Source organism: Bactrocera tryoni, unplaced genomic scaffold (assembly GCF_016617805.1).
Source record: "Bactrocera tryoni isolate S06 unplaced genomic scaffold, CSIRO_BtryS06_freeze2 scaffold_32, whole genome shotgun sequence".
Lineage (NCBI taxonomy): Eukaryota > Metazoa > Arthropoda > Insecta > Diptera > Tephritidae > Bactrocera > Bactrocera tryoni.
Window position 1 is genome coordinate 131,891 of NW_024396035.1, and position 26,725 is coordinate 158,615.

Below are 26,725 nucleotides of genomic sequence, written 5' to 3' on the forward strand. Positions count from 1 at the left end.
TTCTTCACAATTTGGTGTTTTATGATTACCTTGGATAATGTCGATTATCAACACTAAACTTTTTCAAGCTAAACTTTCTATAACATTCATAATTTAAATATTCTGTTATTTTCATGAATTGCTAAATCTGAGAATCAACATAGAGTCCATCTTTCAACTTTTCCATACTAAGTTCGGAATTTTTTTTAATGTGCTATCCTAACATCGACTCGGACCACTATCTTGTTGCAGCCAAGATTCGCACCCGCCTCTGTGCAGCAAAAAACGCACTCCAACAACCACAAGGAAGGTTCGACGTCGAAAAGCTGCAATCGCAACAGACTGCCGAACGATTTTCTACTCGGCTTGCACTCCTGCTCTCTGAGAGCACTCATCAGCAACACGGTATAAGGGAACTATGGGACGGTATTTCAAACTCCTTACGTACAGCTGCATCCGAAACCCTTGGTTTTCGGAAAGTGCAAAAGAACAACTGGTACGACGAGGAGTGCCACGCCGCAGCGGAGAGAAAACAGGCTGCCTACTTCGCACAGTTACGATCGACCACAACACGTGCGGGATGGGATAGATACCGAGATTTGAAGAGGGAAGCAAGACGCATCTGCAGACAGAAAAAGAAAGAGGCCGAAATGCGTGAGTATGAAGAGCTTGATAAGCTGGCCGACAGGGCTAATGCTCGAAAATTCTACGAAAAAATGCGGCGGCTTACAGAAGGTTTCAAGACCGGAGCGTACTCTTGTAGAACCCCCAAAGGTGATCTAGTGACCGATGCCCAGAGCATACTTAAATTATGGAGGGAACACTTCTCCAGCCTGCTGAATGGCAGAGAATGCACAACGCCAGGAGAAGGCGAACCCGATTCCCCAATCGATGACGATGGAGCAGACGTTCCATTGCCAGACCATGAAGAAGTTCGAATAGCAATTACCCGCCTGAAGAACAACAAAGCGGCGGGGGCCGATGGATTGCCGGCCGAGCTATTCAAACACCGCGGTGAAGAAGTGATAGGGAGTATGCATCAGCTTCTTTGTAAAATATGCATGCCCAACGATTGGAATTTAAGTGTGCTATGCCCAATCCATAAAAAAGGGAGACCCCACAATCTGCGCCAACGACCGTGGGATTAGCCTCCTCAACATCGCATATAAGGTTCTATCGAGCGTATTGTGTGAAAGATTAAAGCCCACCGTCAACGAGCTGATTGGACCTTATCAGTGTGGCTTCAGACCTGGAAAATCAACAACCGACCAGATATTCACCATGCGTCAAATCTTGGAAAAGACCCGTGAAAGGAGAATCGACACACACCACCTCTTCGTCGATTTCAAAGCTGCTTTCGACAGCACGAAAAGGAGCTGCCTTTATGCCGCGATGTCTGAATTTGGTATCCCCGCAAAACTAATACGGCTGTGTAAACCTGACGTTGAGCAACACGAAGAGCTCCGTCAGAATCGGGAAGGACCTCTCCGAGCCGTTCGATACCAAACGAGGTTTCAGACAAGGCGATTCCCTATCGTGTGACTTTTTCAACCTGCTTCTGGAGAAAATAGTTCGAGCTGCAGAACTTAGTAGAGAAGGTACCATCTTTTATAAGAGTGTACAGCTGCTGGCGTATGCTGATGATATTGATATCATCGGCCTTAACACCCGCGCCGTTAGTTCTGCTTTCTCCAGACTAGACAAGGAAGCAAAAACAAATGGGTCTGGCAGTGAACGTGGGCAAGACGAAATATCTCCTGTCATCAAACAAACAGTCGTCGCACTCGCGACTTGGCACTCACGTCACTGTTGACAGTCATAACTTTGAAGTTGTAGATACTTCGTCTATTTAGGAACCAGCATTAACACCACCAACAATGTCAGCCTGGAAATCCAACGCAGGATTGCTCTTGCCAACAGGTGCTACTTCGGACTGAGTAGGCAATTGAAAAGTAAAGTCCTCTCTCGACGAACAAAAGCAAAACTCTATAAGTCGCTCATAATTCCCGTCCTGCTATATGGTGCAGAGTCTTGGACGATGTCAACAACTGATGAGTCGACGTTGCGAGTTTTCGAGAGAAAAGTTCTGCGAAAGATTTATGGTCCTTTGCGCGTTGGCCACGGCGAATATCGCATTCGATGGAACGATGAGCTGTATGAGATATATGACGACATTGACATAGTTCAGCGGCTACGTTGGCTAGGTCATGTTGTCCGAACGGACGAAAACACTCCAGCTCTGAAAGTATTCGACGCAGTACCCGCCGGGGGAAGCAGAGGAAGAGGAAGACCTCCACTCCGTTGGAAGGACCAAGTGGAGAAGGACCTGGCTTCGCTTGGAATATCCAATTGGCGCCACGTAGCGAAAAGAAGAAACGACTGGCGCGCTGTTGTTAACTCGGCTATAATCGCGTAAGCGGTGTCTACGCCAATTAAGAAGAAGAAGCTATCATTCCTATCCTGATATCGTATTAAGCGACAGGGTTCATTTTGAGAAAATACTTTTGGGTAGATCTTTTACCCTCTCATTCACATCTATTACTAGACAGTACTAATATCTGGGACATCGTTGTTTGTGAGTAGTACGTACTTATATGCCAACTAATTTTGAAACGAAAACGAGATTTTCATTGAGCAAAAATTAGTAAAATTAAGGAAATTCAAACATGAAGGTATAATTTTTATATTATTGTTCTTTTTTTTAAATTTTTGTAAAAATTCATTTACTATATATTTATTTTATCTGCTACTGAAAAATAATTTATAGAGTCAGAGCTTCCCTGCAAACGATTATATCAAATTTATTTTGTTAACTTTAAATTATCTGGAGAGTTACGATTTGTTGTGTAGTTCACTTAGAACAGATCTCTTTCTTGGCTCTGATATGGACGGAAGGCTGTTAGGTTAGGTTAGGTAAAGACGGCTGATCGGAGATCGCACATGGACTAGAAGTAGTCCTTTGTGAAGCCGTTGAAACTCGAACTCCCATGTTCGAACTTAGAGATCGGCAAACCGTTTAGTATCCAATACAAATTTACAGAGGCGCTTAATTTCAATGCCTGCCAGATCGGTGGGATATCTGAAAGTATGTGCCCCCAAGTGCCTCAATCTTGATCTCCCAAAAGCAGGGCAGTCAAGAAGGAAGTGCTGGCTAGTTTCCACTGCATCTTCTTCCAAGCAGCTTCTGCATGCGGCGTCCGGTAAAATTCCCAGTCTTACAGCGTGTATGCCAATGGGTCAATGGCCCGTCAAGAGCCCCATCATTAATGAGAGGCTAGCCTTGTTGAGGGCAAAGAGATCCCTAGATCTCCTTCGGAAATCTATCTTTGGCCAAAAGGCTTTTGCGACCGCGCAGGTACTAATGCTGGCCCATCGCTGATGTGGCAGCCGCGAGGCCCAGCTATCTAGTAGTAGAACACAAAAGGATGCCGGAGCACCTACCCGTTCCCATTCTACCGATAGTGATTCTAGGAGTGCCTTTCCATGCTAGCTCATCAGCTTTGCAGTTACCCGCGATTCCGCTGTGGCCCGGCACCCATACAAGTCTTATAATGAAAGCTCTCGCCGCCAGAGACAGTGACGCCAGACACTCTCTCGACCAGCCCTGAACGCACTATAAATGAGTTCAAGGCTAGAATCGCCGCTCTGCTATCCGAGTGAATGGTCACCTCCCTGAAGTTAGATGCAGCTCTACTGAGCAGCATATCTGCTGCTACCTTGATGGCTGCAACCTCAGCCTGGAAAACACTGCAATAGTCGGGAAGTCTGAAGCTGGATTTATGGAGAGCTCCCGACAGTACACTCCTCCACCAACCTTCCCCCAAGCTTCGACCCATCCGTAAAGAAGCTTGCTGCCCTCTCCTCCAACTGCTTCTTCCCTGCCAAGCCTCCCTCGTCGGTATATGTGCAGAGAAGGAGCCACCGGAGTTCGATATGGCGACTCCATGATCCAGGTGATCCGGTATGCAGTCGAAGCTTGTGAGGATATCCGAGTGTTCAGATACCCGCTCCTTTAGGAATCCATACTCCCTGAGCCTAATGGCCACCTTTGCGGCTATACACCTTCCGGCAATATCCACCGGCGTTATGTTCAGAATTGCATTAAGTGCAATGGTTGGGGTGGACTTTAATGCACCACATATGCTGATGAGCGCAGCTCGTTGAACGCTCTCAAGTTTCTTTGCAAGTGTGGTCTTCTGTAAAGCCCTCCACCACATGAAGACTCCATAGAACATTATGGGCTTGACTATGGTGTCATAGAGCCAGAGTACCACCTTCGGTGAGAGGCCCCATCTCTTGCCAATAGCTCCTCTACAGCAGTAAAGGGCAATCGATGCCTTTCTGGCTCTCTCCTCGATATTCGGCTTCCATGAAAGCTTTCTATCCAGGATGAGCCCTAAATACTTCACAGTATCCGCCGGTTGCAAGCGAATACCTCCCAATAGCGGCAACGGCGCCTCAGGGATCTTGTATCTTCTACTAAATAAAACCATTTCTGTTTTATTTGGATTTATGGCGAGTCCACTTTCGACCGCCCATTTTGTTACCACGCCGAGATATCCCTGCGTCAACTCATACACGGTGCTTAGAAACTTTCCTTTCACCATAAGTGCTACATCGTCTGCATAGGCAATAACCTTGCAGCCAAGATCCTCCAGCCTTTTGAGAAGGTCGTTAACGACTAGAATCCATAGAAGAGGGGAAAGAACCCCTCCTTGAGGCTGTTACTAACAGCTAAAACTTGATTACGACTTCTAGTCATTGATGTCTGTTGTCTTTCTGTCTGATTATGAAGGCGTTGGGAACGCTCAGAGATCGACTCCTAGTGGGAACTTGTAAATTTCTAATATTTTGTTTTTTAAGTCATTGCACACGCTCCTTACTTGACGCGTACTTGAGAGGTTCTAAAATTTTGTTAAGTAAGCCGCTACGATCGTTCGATACTCGACTTAAGCGCGGCTACCTCAGAAGTCCTTAAATTTGGTTGAGCAAGCCTTTACGAGCGCTCGATACTCGACACTCCGGCACGCGAAAGCGATGCGCATTTTCTTCGACTTGAAAGACGATTTTCAGTTTCTGAAGAAGATGCTACTCGTACATCACGGCTTGTTTTCGATACCCTTGCCTGGGAAATATATCTAAAAAGTTTAAATCTAGATCTTCTGTTCATTTTAAAATGAAAAAAAGTTAAACTGTCATAAGTTATTTGCTTAAAATCTATAAAAATGTAATTGAAAAATTATAAGAACTACTTCAGTCGCAAAACTGTTTGGATAGTTAAAAGTTACAATATAATATTTACTGAAAAATTTTCAAAATGGATTTACATAGTTCTTGAAACTGTTTTGTTTAAAACAAAAAAAGCTTTTTATTTTGGGTTGAGTTACTTACCTGCTATACGAATTTAAAGTATATACTACGAGTATATATATACATTTTGTCTATACCGATATATATACATATTCTAGCAAAATGTATTTAATTCCACACTAAAGGTGGGCACGGGCCGGGCTTTTTTTCGTGGTCCGCGGGCTTACACAGGCCCGGGCCCTAAAATTAAGATTCGTGCGGGCTTCGTGCGGGCCCGGGCCTTAGCAAAAAGGCACGGCCCGAAAAACCCGAAATAGGCCTGAAAACAATTTTGATATGATCGCGCTATTTTTTTTATTCTCGAATTAGAACCGCCATTTATCGCAATTTAATTGCTTATCGATACTACTATCGATTTGCTTATACAATATTTTACTTGTTTGCACACCACTAATTCAAAATTGGCGTCCTATTGTGAAATTTATAAATTTTTGAAATATAAAATATGTCGCGACAAACCATTCAGGACGCTGTGAATAAAAAAAGTGAATGTATGTATAAAGCTAATACAAAATGAAAAGGGCAGGAGTGACGTGAGGAAGCTGTTCGATTGCGTTAATTATAATGGCAATAATGTCGATTTTGTGTGCTGCCGGAGCTTTAAGCATGTGCTGGTGTATAATTTAAAACAAGGCACAGGCACCCTCAGCCGCCATAGGTGCATGTCTCAACAAGACGCGCTTGAGTCACATCCCAAATTGGACATGTTTACCAAAAAAGTTGTTTCGAGGCGATTTCGGGTTTCGTTTGCTCGAAAGCAGCTAGCCTTAGTTGCAAAAGACTTCCACCGTTTCAATATAACCGAAGGTAAGTTCTATTCCCATTGCATTCATTGATTGACTCTTTTATTTGTGAATTGGTAGGTAGCGGCTTCCGTGAATATAGCCAAGCGCTTCTCAACATAGGAACAGAATTTGGAAGTCAGTCTTTTGATGATTTGGTTATATCCCGTAAAGTGTTAAGCACTACCATCATGCAGACAGAGTACGAAACGTTCAAGACTCAACTTATCATAAGTTTGAAAGGCCATCAACTGACATACACGCCCGACATGTGGAGTGATGACTACACGCAGCGAAATTTTATATTGCTGACTGCTCACTATGTGGATGATAGCTTCCAACTGAACGCCGCTCTTTTATGTAGGTACTAATATAAATAAATTTTTATAATATGTATATTTGTGTGTACGATTACATATAATGTACCTGTTCATACAGACATATTTACATATGTATTTATTAATGTTTATGAAGCATTTAACTTACTTGTGTATCTTTTACAGGCATCAGGGAGTTCTCAGGGACATTTTGCAGGATTTCAACACACTTGAAACTATAGATCGAGCTGTGTTTGTTACGGACAGTTGTGTAAATGTCGTTGCGGCATTTAAAAGCTTCAAGCGCCTATCTTGTGCTTTTCACAATCTGAACCTTGTCATGGATGACGTCATTGAGAAAAATCCTCTTGCGGAAGTGAATGCTTTAATAGGTTGCTGCAAATCATTAGTCAAATATTTTAAATATTCTCAGCTTAACAGTAAGCTCTCAAAAACGCTGAAACAGCAAGTTAAAACACGCTGGAACTCTACATTTTTTATGCTCTTGAGTATATTTGATGTAAAAAAGGAAATAAAAACTCTTTTACTTAAAAAAGGTGAGCTACAGCGAATTAGTAATTTCCTTTCAAGGACAGCTCTGAAGCACTTAGCTCTGAAAAGGAACCACCAATGCAAATATTTGCATTGTGGTCTGAAAAATTATGTAAAATTTGCAGAACTAGCACACTTGATTCCCAAATAATAACTGAGTTCAAAACAATGACCCTAAGCGCATTAAAAGTCAGGTTTCTTCCGGCAATCGCTCATTTGGTTGGGCTTTTCTTGAACCCTCCTTATAAAGAGATGAATTTCCTCTCAGAGGAAAAAAGAGTTAGCTACGGTAAAAGCAATGCTCTCCGAATTTATAGGAGATCATGAAAATAGTAGCTTTGATGACACAACTAATAAAAAAAAGCCCAAATAATTCCGAAAATGGAATGCTTGCGGAATTTTTAGACTTAAGTTATGTCAAAAAACGAAAAGTTGAGAAAAACGCTATCGACATAGAGCTTGACAAATATTTGGCCAATCTAGTAGCTCATGGCACACATATTTTAGAATTCTGTAAAAATGCAAGGGACTTAAAATACCTCCCCAAATTAGCTCGGACCATTCTGGCTATTCCAGCCAGTTCGTCTACGAGCGAAAGGTTTTTTCAATATCGGGCCATATTTTAAATGAAAAACGCACTAGGCTAAAAAGCACAAATTTAGAAAAAATTTTATTTTTAATTAAAAATATGACTTAGTTCGTTTTTTTTTTTAAATACATAACAATAGTCAATATACCTTAATAAATGTGCACTTATATATATATAAATTGCATGTCTTTTAAATTTCCTTATATGTGTAAATAAGTTTCGTGCCGGGCCGGGCCGGGCCTCTCAAAAAAGAGTTTGTTTTCGTGCGGGCCCGGGCCTCAAAATACAGGCCCACGCCCGCCTCTATTCCACACACGACTGCTGCGTAGTGGATCGACCGCACGACTAAGCTTTTATAGCGGTGGCATTTAGATATACATATGTAGTATATGTATGTACACATGGTTTTTAAAAAGAAAAAACACTTTATTTCTTGATATTGACTCTTCTCCAGTACCCCAGTGACACCTACATCGCTTGTTGTTATTACGGGGCATCCCGACAGGCAAAATATTATTTGAAGGTAGTCTGGTATCTAAGTGGTAGGAATAATAGGTAAATACACATGTGTGCATCTTGTATGTAAGTTTACAGGTAATATATTAGCAGCATGAGCGGCGACCATGAGACATTTTCAAATTACTTACAATTTTAAACTTGTGATATCTTTCGAATGGAATGTCCAAATTGAATAATTCACAAAGTTATATAATGGTATTGGATCGCACTTAAATATGAAGTCATTTATTTTTATAAGGATTAATTCTAAAGTATAAATAAGAAAGCTTTTATAGCGGGGGCATTTACATATATTTTTTTAAATGATAAAAACGTTTATTGTGACAAAACTATAATAGACACATGCTGTCAGGACACAAGATAATTATATTATTTGCTAATGTGTGGTACCTTGTTTTGTTCTACAAGTATAATGGAAAGTTTTCGCAGCGCACGCCATTTAAGAAATCTTTTTGATAATTTTTTACACCTTGGTTAAGTTATTGGAGTTTTAGCATGGATCCCTAACTTTTTTTAAAATTTAATATAGGCTTTGTTCACTATAGATAGTGTAGCTTTCCAACAGTGAAAGAATTCAAATCGGTCAAGTAGTTTCAGAACCTATTCAATGCAAATAATCAAACAACAAATCTTTCCTCTTTATATATTGGTATAGCTAGTATAGATATAATTACACTGGTAAACAAAAATCCATTTGTTTTTTGTGACATGAACAGAACAAAGTGTTTATTATGTAAAAATTGCCATAGCATAGCTACAGATTTCTTCTATCAGCTATAGCTTATTTTGCTATGAGGATTTTTGTTAAAAAAAAACTGCGATAGATACATTATTGTTATATCATTTTATTAACCAAAGAGTACCTTAAAATGTTACTGTTGAAGTTTTTCAGCGGTATTTTGTTTTTGGAGTATCCCTTAATAATGTGCAACAGTAATGGGCAAGCAAACTGGCACTCCACTTACCTTGGTATCGTTTCTCCATAGCAGAAATGTTTTGGTGGAACCGTTCCCCATCTTCGTCACTGACAGCCCCTAAATTTTCGGAGAAAAAATCCAGATGGGAGTCCAGAAAGTGAATTTTAAGGGACATGTTGCAACCCATTTTTTTATAGGCAGTAAGTTCAGTCACAAAACCTTTATGATCGTCAGCTGAAAATTTTTAACACCGCTTTTAAAGGCACTCCGGGCTCGTAATTCAGTTTCATTGAGCCATTTCTCAAATGTTTTACCTTCAATTTTTTTTCTCTTAATTGCGGACCCATAAATATGCCCTCTTTAATTTTTGCTACACTGATTACAAGAACCCTCTTCCATTTATGTCTGTTAGCATTTGTTTGTCCCGTAATGAGTGCCTGACGTACCGGCTACTGCTTCTGTACATAACGGCAGTCTCTGGCACGGCTGTCCCATTCGAAAAGTAAGTAACAATATTTCATATATTCTAGTTGCATTCCGAGAAGAAGGGCTATTACTTCTAGGTCTCCACATATTGCCCTACCATACTCATGATAACGAATGTGCTCTAAAAGAACTCTCATATTCTCATATGATTCCTTCATATGAACCGCATGAGCTAAAGGCACAGATGGATATTTGTTACCGTTATGAGTCAATACCGCCTTTAAACTAAGTTTAGGGGAATCAATGAATAGACGCCAATCACGTGGATCATGTTGGTGTTCTAGTGCGTTTAACAAAAGGTTAACTTCTGAACAGTATACTAGATCCCCTTCTTGAAGAAAACAATTTGTGAGGTCTTTCTGACTTTTTCTGTAAAAAATAATACTTACATCGCAGAAGGTTCTAACCTTTTAGACTGGATGCTGAAAGTTCGGACTGCGATTTTGAAAGTCTTAGATATCGACCTAAGTCATTAAGTTCACCCTGTGAAATTAGATGCGACACTATTGAACATCCTGGTAAATCAAATAAGGAATCGGTTGTCATTCTAGTTCTTCATCGAGACTCCAAGATTCTGGAGCTTTTGGAATAGGAAGTTGTTCACTGTGTTTGACAGGTCTTAAAGCTGATGGTAAATTACAATACCTAACCGTGTATTTAGACTTCGGTCCAATACCTTTGATATTCGAGAGGCAAAAATAGCGGTCTGTAACATGGTCTTTAGGTTCTCTCCAAACCATTAGCACTGCAAAGGGCATTTTGCGATTTGAACCTTTTAACCAAGCTGTTACAATGTTACACAAGTTTTACAACAGATATGAGGCGCCAATGCTTCGTCTTGGTCCCCAACTTTAACACCAAAGTACAGTTCTTCAGCTTTTAGTGGAGTAAAAAAAAGGTGCGTGGAGTCCCTACGCGCGGATGAAGTTATACTTCTTAGTGATATTCCAAGAAATGCATATCATTTTGTATAAAAGAAAACTAGAAAACTTAAATTCACATTTTATAAATTTATTATGGACATAAAATGAAGAATAAAGCAAAGTCTGAATGAAGGAACTTTGACTAGAAAAGTAGTCCTGTCTCTTCGTTGCGGAAGAGAATATGCAGCGTAATCATCTCTCTTTTGTAATCCATCAACACGCGTTGAAGGCCCGGCAGTTATCGGTGCACGTTCAGAAATTGAAATCATATTTTCATCACTTATCAATATACTTATTACATGTGCGCGCATTGACTTGCATGTTCATACATTCATATATACTTATATGTACATATATTTGCATACATTGCCAAACAAATAATGCACAAGCATACAAACATACATATGCGTACACATATGAATATGTCACCAACAAAAAATTGATCTTCACAAGACAATATGGCAGCCAAATTGGCGAAGAACAAGTGTAGTACATTTTACAACAAAAACGATTTCATTCATGAACGCAGGCACAAATTCCACAAGCGATCTCCCTTCATTCATAAGAACAGAGGCCGTAACATCTCCCCAAGCATGCCTTTGCCAACAAGTCGTCTTTTCGCGACGATGGCGAAAGTCAAAAATCATAAATTGCACAACTTTCTGGTGCTTCTCGCAAAAATCTGCGTCGATATGTATTCACGATCATACGTATACATACATACATATTTACGCATGTTTGTAGGCGAAACTGCTACAGCGGCAAGGGGTGACAATCGGCGGCCATTACTTTACGTATGCCATAGAAATTCTATTGCTACGAATATGGAAATGACAACGAAATAATGCAAATATGCATATTTCTAAAGGTCATTAATTTCTTTGAAGAAATGAATGATCCTGAGAAGTATAGTCTTAACTTTTCAACGGCCAACGCAGATCATTTCAACCAAAAGGAATTTATTCATTAAAATCACCACTCAGAAGTCGTTTTATCCGTTGTAAGCGAACGATTTTCGAAGAAACAACATTTCTAACATGCTATAAGACAAAATTAGAAATTAACTTCTTAAACCCCACGCTGTCAGATAAAACGATATACCTCGTCATCGCGGGTCGATTTCCAAAAAATTTAAATGAAGACTAACTACAGAAATGATCCTGTAAAGTATAGCCTTAATCTTTCAACGGCCAACGCAGAGTATTTCAACCAAAAGATACGCAAAATAGTTGAGAATTTGCAAAAATGAAAGACAAACGAAAGAAAAAGAAGTATAACTTCAATAATGCACAAGCATACAAACATACATATGCGCACACATGTGAATATGTCACCAACCAAAAATTGAAACATTGTTCTACAAAAACAACAACAGCATAAGCATGGCAACATTGTGTTGTTGGTAGAAAAGTCGAGCTGTGCGAAAGAAACGAACAAACGATCGCCGATTGTCACCGCTTCGCTTGCTGCTCGAATGTCTTCGCAGACAAGGTTGCGTTATAGAGCCCATACACGAGCACACAAGTGCGTTCGATCGGTGTGAATTCGTTTGCCCATACACGACACACAAATCCATTTTGCGTTCGTTCTTCACAGAGTTAACATGTGCGACAAGCAAGCGGAACATTTCTTCGAATTTATTTCTAATGTAGCACTTTTATATATTTCTTTGTATTTCGATAATAAGGTATTCCAACTTTTATTTTTCTTACACAATATGTATGAGGGCTTAGGCAAAAAGCGAAAACTTTGAAGCGTGATGTCTCGGTTTTCCATTTTTACGATTATTCTTAATTGGCGGGCAGGATAGAAAAAAAAAACTAAACGTCGTATGGAATTAGGGCAAAGTTTATTATCATTGGCATGAATTTGGCAGAATGTCAAAGATTTCGTATCCAAAAAATGTGTGAAAGATGTTCAAGTACATATATAACTATAAAGCCTAGAAATTTCGCTTGAATCAATTATTTCTTTCCCTCCCAAAAAAATCCTCAAAAAAATCGATTTTTTTAAAGCCTCGAAAGCAGGCTCTGCCCTTAATACTTGCCATTGTCCGCGATCTTCACTGTTCGGCGACACGAGAGAAATGAGATTTTGTGCCCCGACAACGCCATACACGATACACATGCTCGCGCACCGATCGTAAAAAATCAAACATTTTCGCGAACATGGATCGGTACGCGAACAAGCCCATACACTATAAACCGCAAGCGCACACATACCGATCGAACGCACTCGTGTGCTCGTGTATGGGCGCTTTTAGATTCATATTGAGCAAGGTTGCGCAACCTGAATCTATCGCAACCTTTTCCGAACTCGTTTAAGAAGTATAACTTCAATTACGTTTTTGCTATTTAAAAGTTAGTTCTCCGCACACATAACAAACTGTTGGCACTATTTACGCACTGCCTATGCATTGTACCTAAAAATCTTAAACACAATAATTTCAAAAATGTAAAATAATGTGATCTCAAAAACGTTTTGCTATTCAAACTTAGAAAGCGTAACCGATTCGGACACCTACTCATAAATTTTGCAAAATAAAATGATCGTAAAATACACTGTTTACTTCAAACAAGCAGGTAGAACTGGTCTAAACCGGATAAATCCCTGATCGTATGAAAATATGAGATGATGCAATATAATGAAATCTTATGTATGGTAAAATCTAAAACCACAGGTTACAGAATATCTGTGAGTGATAGAAAAATTCGGTTTTCAGATTTGACTTCAGGGTATCAAACGGGATTAGAAACACCCACGCAATCCAAAATTTTCATGAATAAGGTCATTATGTGGATACTTGAAAGCATTAAAAGTTGCTAAAATATCCACGGCAACAGAAAAAGGCTTATTTTTGTAGAGGTGACTAATCAATAAACTAGGTATAATATTACTCTGCAATATTGAATCGATTAAAAGCCGATATCAGCCAAGGCCAATTTGTGGGGCCAAAGATATCTCAAATATAGCTAATAACAAATAGACAATAAGTAAATGTAATTGATTAATGTGATTCACATTGATGCATTAAGTGCAATTTGGCCTTAATATAAGGTTATTTAGTAACTAGTATTTATTAAGCTAAATTACGTAATGTGTATCAATATTATTACAATGTGTACCATTTTATACTTAGATAGTTCTTACGATCTAAATCTTTTCAATCGTCGCGTGTCATCGCTGTTGTCTAATAGGTTTATAGCGTATGGGTTGGGGTGCCAATTTAATCTTGTTATGTACCTTGAGCTGTATTTTTTTATTTCATCAATCACCATAGGCATTCTAATACTATGTTCGGACCGACAACGAAAACATGTTTTCGTGGGAAAAACTGGTTTTCGCACGAAAACTTGTGTTTTCGTCCATGTAAAATCTGTCAAACGAAAACACAGTTTTCGCTGAAAACTACTTGAAAACTTACATTCATTGTAATCGGTGCCTGCACTAGTTTAATCGATGTTTTTGGAAGACATATTTTTCCGGCTCTAAATTGTCACTTGATATTTGTTTACATTCCATATACAAATACAGCTCAAATCTTCATATTAGGGGGATTCTCTTGCTTTTGCAAAACCCTTGCACGTGGCACGAATTGCAGAATTTTCCTCTTGGTGCACCGGCACAACAACAAACGCACGCAGAAAATTTTTTGCAATGGCAATAAAATATGTCAGACTAAAACCCATGTTTATTTTCTTGCCGTCATACATCACTAGATTCTGCAATGGGTGCTCTCTTGGCCTTGCATATTTCGGTATAGGATTTTTGCATTTTGTGTCATCGTGCAATCTTGCAAGAGCAAGAGAATGCCGCTATTGATAGTTGTTAGTGAAAACTCATCGAAAACACACATTGTCGCTCCGAACGACTTAGATTCCACAACATACAAATGTGTTTTCAAAATGTTTTCAATGTCGTTCCGAACATAGTATAAGATCGTTATAAAGATGAATATTTTTAATGTACCACGGAGCGTTAGCGAGAAGTCTAAGGAGTTTTGACTGGAACCTTTGAATTATATCTATGTTGGAACTACTTGCTGTGCCCCAGATTTGAATGCCATAAGACCATACGGACTTCAACATAGTTTTATAGAGAAGAAGTTTTGTAAACTAAGTTTAAACTTAGGGCCCAGCAACCAATACATATTTCTACTTTTAATTTTGAGCTGCGTTCTCTTGGCTCTAATATGTTCACACCAAGTAGGCCGTTTATCAAAATGTGATCCGAGATATTTTACGCAATTGGATTTTGAAATTAAAACATTAGTAAGAGTCACATCGGGCACTCTTCTTTCCTCAATGTGAAAGCATTTACAGAGATATTCCAGTTGCGAAGCCAATATTGTATTTCATTTAGCTGTGCATGTGCAGTTTCAGCAGCTTCGCTAGCCGAGTAGGCAGATGAGAGTACCGCAGTGTCGTCTGCATAGGTGGAGATTGTTAAATTAACATTTTCCCATATTGGCATGTCTGCGGTAAAAATTGTATATAGTATTGGTCCCAAAACACTTCTTTGCGGGACACCTGCCTTTATTTTGTGTATATCTGAGATTTCATCTTTAATTTTGACATAGAACTGTCTTTGACTCAAATAAGATCTGAGGAAGAGATAGAGTGGGGTAGATAGTATCTTTTTGATTTTATACAGTAAGCCCGAGTGCCAGACTCTGTCAAATGCCTGCTGATCATCTAGGAAAATTGCACAACAATACTTTTTCTCCTCCAAGCTACTTAGTATAGTAGTTTTCACAACGCGTTTACATTGTTCCGGTGTGCCGTGCATATGTCGGAAACCAATTTAATGATCTGGAATAATTGATTGCTTTTCCAGCTCTGGCAGTAGTCTTCGAAGAAATATTCTTTCGAGAATTTTCGAAAATATTTTCAGTAGGCTTATTGGTCTATATGAAGATAATTAATTTTCCGGCTTGTTTGGCTTTGGTATCATTATAATTTCAGCACATTTCCACTGCGTCGGGAAATGGCTCAATTTGAAGCTACTATTAGAAAGCAGGACCAAAAATAATAAAAATTGCTTGGAAAGGATTTTGATTGTCTGAGCGTCGATGTTATCATGACATGGAGACTTTGGATTTTTTAAACGCGATATTTCAGATTGGACCTCTGAGAATCTTATGTATGTAAGAGGCTTATCCATTGGACATGGGCAATCAATGAATGATTCGACGTCCTCACGATGGCTGGTGCTACTGAAGATAAATGGCTGAAAAATATCTTTAAGATGGTTGACAAAAGCATGTGCTTTGCTTATGTTTGATCTGCACCAATTATTATTAATACCTATAACCGGAACCTGTCTTATGGTTGGCCGTTTTAAGTATTCGGTGGCTGTTCAGATGTTATACTCGTTGTTCTTGTTTGGATAAATTTTTTTGAAATATTCTCCAAACAATTCTTCTTTGAGTTCAGCTAACCTAGTTTTAAGCTCCTTAGTTGCTTTATTGAGGGCTTTTTTGTCATTCGGATTTCTGCTGTTGTGCCATATCCTTCGAAGTCGCCTCTTGTTCTTAACCTAATTTAGATATTTCATCAGAATACGGTTGCCTGCTTCTATGTGTTCGAGAAGTTTTATTACAATAGTTGGTTGAGGCTAAGAAGACGGCTTCATGTATTTTGTTAGTGAACATCTCTACTGCATCATCTAAATCCCTAGTTGAGTTTACCTCCATGTTGAGATTTATATTAGATTCAAGTCGAGATTGAAAAAGTTTAATATCGGATCTCTTATTTAATATATGCTGTTTCTGAGCAGTAAGTAAAGCAGGCAAATTAAAATGAATAATTAAAGCGGAATGGTCTGAACTAAGATCGTAATTATTTATTATTTCGACTAGGTTAGCGTCTATTCCAAAATAAACAGCAAAATCAATCAAATCAGGGGTCTTGCTGGGATCTGTGGGCCAGTAAGTGGGACAATAATTTCCATAATGCATTTGTATAGTTCGCGGCCTTTGGGATTAATAAGACAACATCCCCACCATGGGTGTTTAACACTGAAATCACCACCACCTAGAAATCTACTGTCCAGTTTGTTGAAAAATGTAGTAAATGACTGTTTACTTATGTTGAAACGCGGAGGTAGTGCAGTGCGGTTATGACAATCCTTCCATTAACGCTTGTGGTTTGAACGGACGCAGCCTGAACTGATGGTAACGATATTGGTTCTAATATCTTATATTTTAAAGTTGACTTAACTATAATTGCAGATCCGTCATGTGCTTTACCATCAGGATGGTAGCAAGTAATAAGATCGTAACCATTTATTTAAAAGAAGACTTGTTAGTCTGTGAAATGAGTTTCTGAGAACATGAGAATATTTATGTTGTTAGTTACAATAAAATGTTCGACTTATAATCAGTGCAGTGTACGCATTTTGGTGGAGTACCAGGGTCTTTTACGCAAAGAGCAGTCTGATGGTCCAGACTGCACTTAACACATCTGTGTGGCTTTTTATAATATCGTTTAGTATATCCAAACTCTTGACAGCGTTGACACTAAACTAAATCATTAAATTTGCGAGGAGGTTCGATTTTGACTACCGCGCTACATAATCGATTACTGTCAAATACATTTTTGTTGTTTGCCGATGGTTCTAAGTTAGCAAAAAATAGTGACATTGACATCTTTGTAGGTTTACTTTTTGCGTTTACAATGTTTCTCACAATATGACCTTTTTGAGATAAGTCAAGTACAATGTCGTCTATGGGTGTGGAATAGTGAATATTTTTTATAACAATTTTATAGGGCTTCTCCTCTTTTAACTGATACGTATGAAAAACTATATTATTTGAGTCTAAATACGTCACAAGTTTCTTATAAGAGGGACGGTTTGCAGGCATAACTCTGCTTGTCCTTCTCTGCCGGACTTCTACGAAAAGTTGTCTCTACCAATTAAAGTTGAGAAATTGATTATCATTTTATTATATTGCTTACTTATGGTATGAACATCGGTGGCGGTTTGAAAAATCTTGTAGTTGTCTCTTCGTTTTGCTCAGTATTCTTATCAATGGTATTGTTATCATCACTTTGTGTGTTTGTGTCTAAGATTGCAAACCGGTTTGATGTGTTTGAAGTATTGTTAGGCTTTAGTAGTTTTTTCATTACATTTGAAGATTCAATAGTTTTACGTTTCGTTGCTTGGGTTGGAACGTGTTTTGCCAGCCTCCGCTATTATCACACATACCGACGTTTACAACGTCCTCAGTAACCATTAAGTCGGAATTTTGTTTTTGCTTTTTATTACACACCATTAATTGTTTATAATCATGCACGGACAAAAAATGCAAATACACTTTACGACTATACTCGCACTACCTGTAATCGCACTCACTAAGTTTTGTGACCGCACTCACTTAATTGACGATGGGAACTGAAGTGTTTAAATGAGTTAAGCATCCACCCACTCTACCCGGAGAGACTGGCTCATCCTAACACAACTGTGCACAATATACCACATCCCATGACACCATACGCATACATTACCACACAATACAATAACAACACAACTCACCACACTTCTACATCAATCCAATCAACTTAAAGGATGGTCTCCTGAACAGGTTCAATTCATTCGTCACATACAGTTCGCACATCAATTTTCGTTGTTTCGACATCCAACTCGCGCGCTGCAATTAACTCGGATCAATCCTGCATGCAGCGTTCAAAAATTATTTCGACCGGGTTCCTGCACATCTGTATACGGTTCAATTATTCGATCGCATTTTGGCATGTAGCGAGTGCCTTTACATACCTATTGTTAAATGTGACGTGTCAAATTTAATCTTTTTAATTAAATTAAATTGTATTGAAAAATATAAGAATATTTTTCATGCCCCCGTTTAAACACCTATTATACTTGTAGTTACTTTCAATCGAAGTAAACTAATAGAACCGCTTAAGATTTACCATAATTTTAGTCGATATTTATTTAATTATAATATGTATATATACTTACCATTTCGAGCATTTCATTTACAAAAATTCGTTGATTATAATGGTACTGCATTTGCTCATTCAAAGTATTTATCATCAGCTGTTCTAAACCGTTTCTATGAAAACATTCAAATCCGAACATATCATGCACAACTACGGCGTTAGTGTCACCACTAGTTAGATAAAATAAATAATACATAAATTAATAAATTTTTTTGAAAATCATAACATGTTGCACATAGTATAATAGTTTTGTTCAACAAGCAGTTGTTTGTAACATCTAAAACTATATACCTACACATGAAAAGTAAGACGATACAAGTTGAAGGAGGTTGGCCTACAAATGCACAACATCTGACCATTACCGTAAACAAATTACCGTCAATCGAAAAAATATAAATTACCTTACTGGCAATTACACAGCCACTGTGAACGATAACTGTTAAACGAAAGCCGCCAAAAACATTAATTTTTACCGCAGAAATTGCAATGAGGTTGCATGTGAATCGGCATACAAATTAACTAATGGCGGTGGAACACCCACTTCTAAGTGATATCCCTTAGCTTACGAATTACTTATCATATCTACATCATTTTAAAAATAGCCGAAATTGCACTGCAACCAATGAAGAGATTGGATTGAAACCGTTTCTGAAAGCTTTAGCTCATCCAAACTAAAAATGATGACACCGAGCTAAATATTTCAATTGCCTGCTACCAAATATAGGCCAAGAGCTGCTTTATATCAAAAAGGTAAGATAATTTAAAGAAATTAAGTATGTACCTTTTACCATATTGAAAAATATACGCAAAAATAATGTTCACAAAATATAAAACTTGATTATCAAAATAATCACCTGGAATGTCCGGTCACTTAATTAGGAAAGTGCCGCTGTCCAGCTGGTTGATGGCCTCATAGAGTAAAGGCCGCCGTCCAAAAAGTGGGATGAAAGACTGAGACCCGTAGGTCTTTGTGACAGTGCATATATAAAGGAGGGCAAATTCAGTGTAGGAATCGTGGTGAGAGAGACACTCTATCGCAGAGTCCTGGCATTCACCCTGATGGATGAACAACTAGGCACAATCCGAAGCAAAGCGAGGTTCTCAACATATCGCTGATTTTCGCCCACGCCCCGACGGAAGAGCCAGATTGACTTCGGAATCAATGTCCGAAATATGGTTTTCTGTAGTACTAGACTCCACCATAGAAAAAATTATCAAGCTACTTGGCTGTGTCCGGATCGAAAAATGCTGTGATAGACGGAAGACTCGTCTTTAGTGTCTTAGAAGTGCGTACGCTAAAATGCCCTAGTATTGACTCGGACTACTATCTTGTTGCAGCTAAGATACGCGCCCGCCTCTGTGCAGCAAAAATTCTCTTCAACAAACACAAGGAAGGTTCGACGTCGAGAAGCACACGTCACGTCACGTCACAACAGACATCCGAACGATTTTTTTTACTCTTTTACGGAAACCCCCCCCCCTTACGTGCAGCTGCAAACGAAACGGCGACTAACAGAAAGTTTCAAAGTCGGAGCATTACTTTAACTAGAACCCCCAGAGGTGATCTAGTGACCGATGCCAGGCATACTGAAATTATGGATCGAACACTTCTCCAGTCTGCTGAAAGACAGTGAAAGCATAATACCAGGAGAGGTTCAACGCGATTCCCCAATCGATGACGATAGAGCTGACGTTCCATTTACCGACCATGAAGAAGTTCGAATAGCAATTATCCGTCTGAAGATCAACAAAGCCGACGGATTGCCAGCCTAGCTATTCAAATACGACAGCGAAGACCTGAAAAGGAGCATGCATCAGCTTTCCTGTTGAATATGGTCGGACGAAAGCTCAATGAGTGGAACTTAAGTGTGCTCTGTCTAATCCACAAAGCGAGCGACCTCATAATCTACACCAACTACCGTGGAATAGGACTGTCACAACCAGATTTTGAGAAATAATTTGGGCTTGCGTTCAGATAAAATTGAATGCACTCAAGAACTGAAGTCATTGGACCACAGGAAACCTCGTGAATTTGCTGAGTTTGCTTTGGAACCACTTGAAAACATTAACGATTTTTTTAGGAAAATCATCTTCTGCGATGAGGTTCACTTTCATCTAAGTGGTGTGGTAAATAAACAAACCTATCGATATCTGGTGCAGAGAAAATCCACAAATTATTCATGAACAACCATTCCATTCACCCAAAATTGATAGTTTGGTGTGGTTTTTGGTCTGGTGGAACCATCTGTCCGTACTTCTCTCGCAACGAAGCTCGCGACACTATTTCTATCAATAGAGAGCGGTATAGAACCCAATTTTTTATGGCCGCAATTGTAAGAATTCGATCTTGATAGCATACAGTTCCGAATTGTTGTAAGAAAAGTTTAGAAATTCGATTATTTCAAAAATTATGACAATAAGTGGTGCCTAAGAAGTTGTGATTAAACACCATTAGACTACTTCTTGTGAAGTTATTTGAAGTCATTGGTTTTTAGCAATAAACTTCCTACAAGCTTGAGAAGTTAATATTGAACGTACTTTTGATAACATATTGACTTGATTTAGTGAATAAAATACTCGAAAATTGGATTCGCCGAATTCGTTCCTGCACAAGAAGTCATGTTTTGAATATATACGTATACGAAGAAAAGTTTTCATTCTAAAAATAACTAGTCCTCCCAATTTTTAAAAATTTTTCATAGCAATTGGATTGGATATTTTGTAAATAAATCTTTCTTTTTCTGAATTTGAAAATAGTTTTAATAAGATTTTTTTATTGAAAAATTTGAATTATGCTCTTCCGTCACGACTCTATGTAAGAGTGCTCCACACTGTATGGTTCACTACGAAATTTATGAGCTAGTAACTAAAAACTAGCTTTTTCAAAAAAAGAGTAAAACTACGTATGTATAGATCAAAATGGCACATCAAGTGCTAATTGAGCCCGATAGGGCTGCACTCCTACCTACCTACGTATGTATAGGGGAAAGTTGTGAAAAAATCGTAAACATTACGCGGAGTAATTATAACACGGGATATATTAAGTTTGCCACGAAATTTGTAACACCAAGAAGGGAACGTCGGAGGCGCTAAAAATTTTATGATCAACGGCTGATGTCGAACCACTTGGCATATATGTGCATCACAAACTAAACAATCGATATCAATTCGAAGATATATCCAAAGAAATCGATCAGAGCGGGTCACTTTGGCATACATACTGATCGATCGGAATCAAGTTCATATACGGAAAATGTTTTAATTTGTTAAGACTTTTTTATCTTTCGTGCAACCGAAGTAATCGTTTTTTCTTATTTTTGTAATGAAATGCTTTTTTCCATATGTGCAAATTTTGAAAGGTACATTTTCCGAAAATTTTAAATTCATAACTATAAAATTCCAATATTTTGACTCAAAGAATACAGAAAAAAATGTAAATTTTGTTTTGGATGGAATGACATATATGTATATGTTGGTCTACAGTATGTAACAAAATTATTTAAGCACATTATGCATACAACTTGAATACAGTGCTGAGTGTATTCATTATGCATACAATTTGAATACACTCAGCACTGTATTCAAGTTGTATGCATAATGCGTGAGAAAATAATTAGAGAATTAGCATGTTTTCAGTATTCGTATTTTGGGAAAATACACTGAAGCAATTAGCTTAAAATGTATAGATGCATCAACAGTTGCGTAAGATTTTTCCATTTTGAATTTTGGTTAAAGTATTGATTTCGTATTATTGATATCAACTCAACCCGTTAAAAAAACTTCCGTTAAGGGGCTCTACCAGTATAACGCATGAAAAATTAGGTGATTTTCCTGAATTTTTTTTTAAGAAAATACTATATTGAATGTTTTGAACTTCTTTGCTCATAATAAGGTACACTTTCAACTATATTTTAAAATTTTGTTTTACAAAAATATTGAAATATAACGGAGCTACATATGTGCAGTCTTCGGAGGTGCAAAAAAAACTGCCCCAATTGCTGACATGATTCCGGCCGATTAAGAAGGTGAAACAAAAAAGACTCAAAAAGTTTATTAAATTTGGCAAAATGGTGTAATTTGAAAAACTCGTTTTTTACGGAAAAAATGGTGGTTTTTTTAATGCCAAATTGACAATTTTCGACCCATTCAACAATACTCAGTTTTAATTTGAAGTGGATCACTGGTATAGCCACTTAAAGTAACAATTTTTTTGTCTTGGAATTCCATGTAAAACTTTGATTGTGGAAAATATTTAAAAATCATATACATACATACAGATGTATAATTAGGTATCGTCATTGTTGTAAAATAGTATATATGTATTAGTCATTGTTATACTTACAAGACAGCACGAGGAAATGATAAATTCATATTTATCTTATTAAGTACCCAATCGACGAGTCGACAATATATTGTCGATGCCACAGCATCCCTGGCATCACGCGCTTCTTCAGTACTGTATTGACGTCTCTCTGCTATGCCGCCTTTAACCATAATAAAATTTGTTAATGACCACATGTATTTTTTCTCGTCTACTCGCAATAATTCTGCTATGCGTGTAACCATTTCTGTATTTTCCACTTCTGCATATTTACCAGAAGATCGAAATCGAATGTTGCCAATATTTAAAATAGCAGCAAGAACCTGTTGAGGTATATATTTTTATAGTATAGAAAATGATTTATGTTTTTTTGCTTTATGTCTATTTTATGAAAATGTTAATAATTTCGAATAATGAATTTAATTCAATTATCCAATAATTTTATTTATTTTAAAATTCGTTAATAGGGATAAACATTTAATAAAATTTCCATTTAATTAATGCAGCATTTCTTTACCAAAAATGCAAAATAACGTATCATCAAAACCTTCGAAATTTGATCAGATATAAATCAGTTATGCCCAAAATTCCAAAAAATTTGACCATGAGTATTAAATATTATATCGTTATTTTCCTTTCTGTTAACTTATGAAGAATTATGTAACATTATTTTCATTTTTAAAGATCATATGTAGAATTGGTATTCATTTTGGATCAATAAAAGCTAAAAAGTTTGTTAGTATGGTATATGTTTACATTCGCATGACTTTACCTTGCGTAATGTTTCTAGTTGTTTGTGATTAAAGTCAAGATCTTGCAAAATGCACTCGAAGCGTTTGTAATGTTCAACATTGTTAATGGGATCATCACGATGGTATTTCAATTTAGTGGGTTGCATTTCGGCTGGAATACGTAGATATCGATATCCACGCTCACTTTTTAAATGATACTCTTTTAGTAGACTCTCACTATTCATAAAATCGTAGAAATAGTAAAAGATATGAAAGTTGTGCTGGTTCCTACAAAGGATAATAAAAATTTAATTATAAAAGCTGAACATTTGTTTGAAAAATAATCTTACATGTCCGTAGTGGAAACTCGAAGTTTCTCTAACATATACATATTAAACACAGCACCACTGAGTTTTCCTGTCTGACCAAAGGTTAGAAAGTACTGCAACACACAACGTGTGGACTCATTGTTAATAGGTGTACCTGCGTTGACCAACATTTGAATTGCTTCGATTGAGTTCTCAACTCTTAAGGTAGCTCCCCGATTACCAGCTCCGAGGTAACATAAATGATTTATGAGCAGACGGACGTTGGTTGATTTACCAGAAAAGCTCTCTCCTGAAAATACAACGTGCTGTGGTTCTTTGTGATGTAGCATATCTTGATAAGCAATATCAGCAACGGCGAAAATGTGGGGAGAGTTTTGCGAACGCGACTTAAACTTATATTTACTGTGGAACTGAAAATGGTTCAATAGTCTTGTTATTTACTAGCGTCATGCAAAAGTTCTTACCTCTTCGTCAAAATCTGTTTGCAAATCGTTTGAATTTAATGATAATAAAACGTCTCCTATAAAACTGTATGACCCACCGAGCTCCATACGGCTTCGAAGTGATTCTAAAATCATTTCGTCTGTTGGATTTTCAATCGCAGCCAAGTCTTCTGGGTACATACGTTCCGGTTTTCCATCGAATCGTTTTATATAACCCCTGTCAACAAATATTTCAAGTTCTTTGTATATAGGTGGAGCATCTCTACAAAAAACTAATAGTTCGCGAAGATCTGCTTGCATCTAGATGGCCAAGCGTTGAATGAATTTAAACTGTTATTAGAATAATATAAAGGAGCTTACTTCTTCTTCATTGTCGAACAATTCGTTCAGAAATGGATGCTCAATCATTTCAACCATCATAGGCCTATTCTCAACATTTTTCTCCAAACACTCCGATACAAAATCATTGATTTGTTGTGACCAATTAGTTGGCCGTAATAAAGTCGGTGGAGGGTTACGAACTATTTGAAACATAACTCTGGTGGGGTGCATGTCGGCAAAAGGTGGTTGGCCATCAGCTAATTCAATTGTAGTTATGCCTAGCGCCCAGACATCTGCTCGGGAGGAAATCTCAGCGTCCTCTGAAGATTTTAACATTGAAATATATTAGTAAATTGAAATCAAATAAATATGAATTATTTACTGCAAATCTACTCATTATTCCGGGTGACACAGTCCAGGGTTGCGAATTTTTTAATTTATAAGTTGTGAATTAAAATTAAAATCTTAATTTTTTAATCCCTACGTTGGAATTTTTTTTAAATTTAATATATTCCCATCTTGGATTAAAAATTAAAATTTTATTTTTTTTTAATATAATTGAAGTACAAAAAAGCTACAAAATTTTAATTCCAAAGCAAGTTCTATTTTTGCAAATCTTAAATATATGTATGTATACTTGGGATTAAAATTCTAGTTTTCAATTCGGTAGTTGAGACTAAAAATCAAAAATAAATTTTTAATCCGCTTTATGTGAACACATTCATTTCTAATTTTTTAATCCGGCTTATAGAATTAAAAATTTTTTCTGAATCGGCATGTAGGATACAAGCTTTTTTTTATTTTTAACCTTAAATCAAATGTTAATTAAATTAGTTTTTAATGCATTATTAGCAACCCTGATATGGTCTAATATGACATATAGTATGTTTATATATATTACATACTACATTTGTATGGTCTTGACAGCTCATTTTTAGTTTTTGAGGATATTGAAAGATAAAGCAAAAAACAAAAAATAAATAAGGAAAGGCTAAGTTCGGGTGGAACCGAAAATTTTATACTCTTGCAACAATCAAAGCCGAAAAATACCTTAAGATGTAAATGGTCAACCAGAGGATGGAAGTCTAAGCAATTTTATATATAAGTATGTATTTATATAACTCATACACCGACCGACTTATTCGACTCAAGGTTTGTTAGAAAAACGAAAATCACTATAAATATGAAGTATATATAAGATTGAGTAGTATCGACGGGATTTTATCTATTATATCTATATATACACATATATATATATATATATATATAACCGGATATTAATATATAGTAGATTATTACCTTGGTGGAAAACTTTCAAATCGACCGTATAATATCAAATCCCACTAAATTGCAAAAACATACTATAAATGGTAAATTTGCGGGTAACATACTTTCTTACAATGTATTATACTGTAGTCAGTTCGTGTATTGAGTACAAAAATTTCACAAAACAACACGATGCGAGCCAAGTTTTGAGAGTCTTTCGAGAACTTTTTCTGCAGCAGCCACGCCGATCAACTGAAGAAAACTATGAATTATGGGGTGTAGGTTTGCATCACAGTTCTTCAATGTTTAAAATGCAGTTGTCGTTAACTTTTTGTCTTTTGCCTTTGCCCTCAATGGCACAGTAATCAAGTCCACCTTTGAACTGCAAACGTCATTGTCATTATCCAAAAGGCCTTTGAATCTATCTACCACGCTGTCAATAAAAGTTTCGATTTCTTTGGTTTTCAAACCATATACTTTTTCTGGAAACAGCAAACTCAGTCGAAATTCATCCAATACTTCTCTAGAAAAGTGCGTCTTCAAATCTTCGCCGATTGTATTCAACAGAGTAATGTACACTGAGACCCTGCATTATTCTTTGAAAATTCTAAGGAGAAATTTTCGCATTTTGTTTGTCGGCCGCAGATTCTGTTTTTTCTTCGTCAATTTTTTTTCCTCTCTGAATAAATCCTCCATTTATCAGGAGTAATGTGTAGAAGTTCACGCAAGTGAGAAAAGTTTTCTGATCGCCATCCACTTGGGAGTGGCCTGATGCTTTTACATATGGCTCAAGCAGGTCACGACACCCAGTCCTAGATCAAGTATTCTTTGGGTAGCCAGAAACCACCCGTTTGAAAGCGAGCTAAATTGAGAAGGCGAAACACCCTCTTCACAGGGTCGTGTGCTGGGTTTGGGACCC

The 26,725-nt window shown here is 37.5% G+C and overlaps 1 protein-coding gene and 1 pseudogene across 1 annotated transcript in view; both read right to left on the reverse strand.

The window, feature by feature from the left end:
* LOC120781124 (neither inactivation nor afterpotential protein C) overlaps positions 1–24,937 on the reverse strand; it is a 91,329-nt gene extending 66,392 nt beyond the window's left edge. Inside the window, exons 1-7 of the mRNA XM_040113259.1 lie at positions 24,934–24,937; positions 24,580–24,860; positions 24,241–24,519; positions 23,798–24,186; positions 23,489–23,735; positions 22,738–23,039; positions 18,415–18,565 (exon numbers count right to left, since the gene is read on the reverse strand). Of these exons, the coding sequence (XP_039969193.1) occupies positions 18,415–18,565; positions 22,738–23,039; positions 23,489–23,735; positions 23,798–24,186; positions 24,241–24,519; positions 24,580–24,860; positions 24,934–24,937 (1,653 nt within the window). The remainder of the gene's footprint in view (positions 1–18,414; positions 18,566–22,737; positions 23,040–23,488; positions 23,736–23,797; positions 24,187–24,240; positions 24,520–24,579; positions 24,861–24,933) is intronic.
* LOC120781125 lies at positions 11,409–11,611 on the reverse strand (annotated as a pseudogene).
* Positions 24,938–26,725: the final 1,788 nt, after the last annotated feature.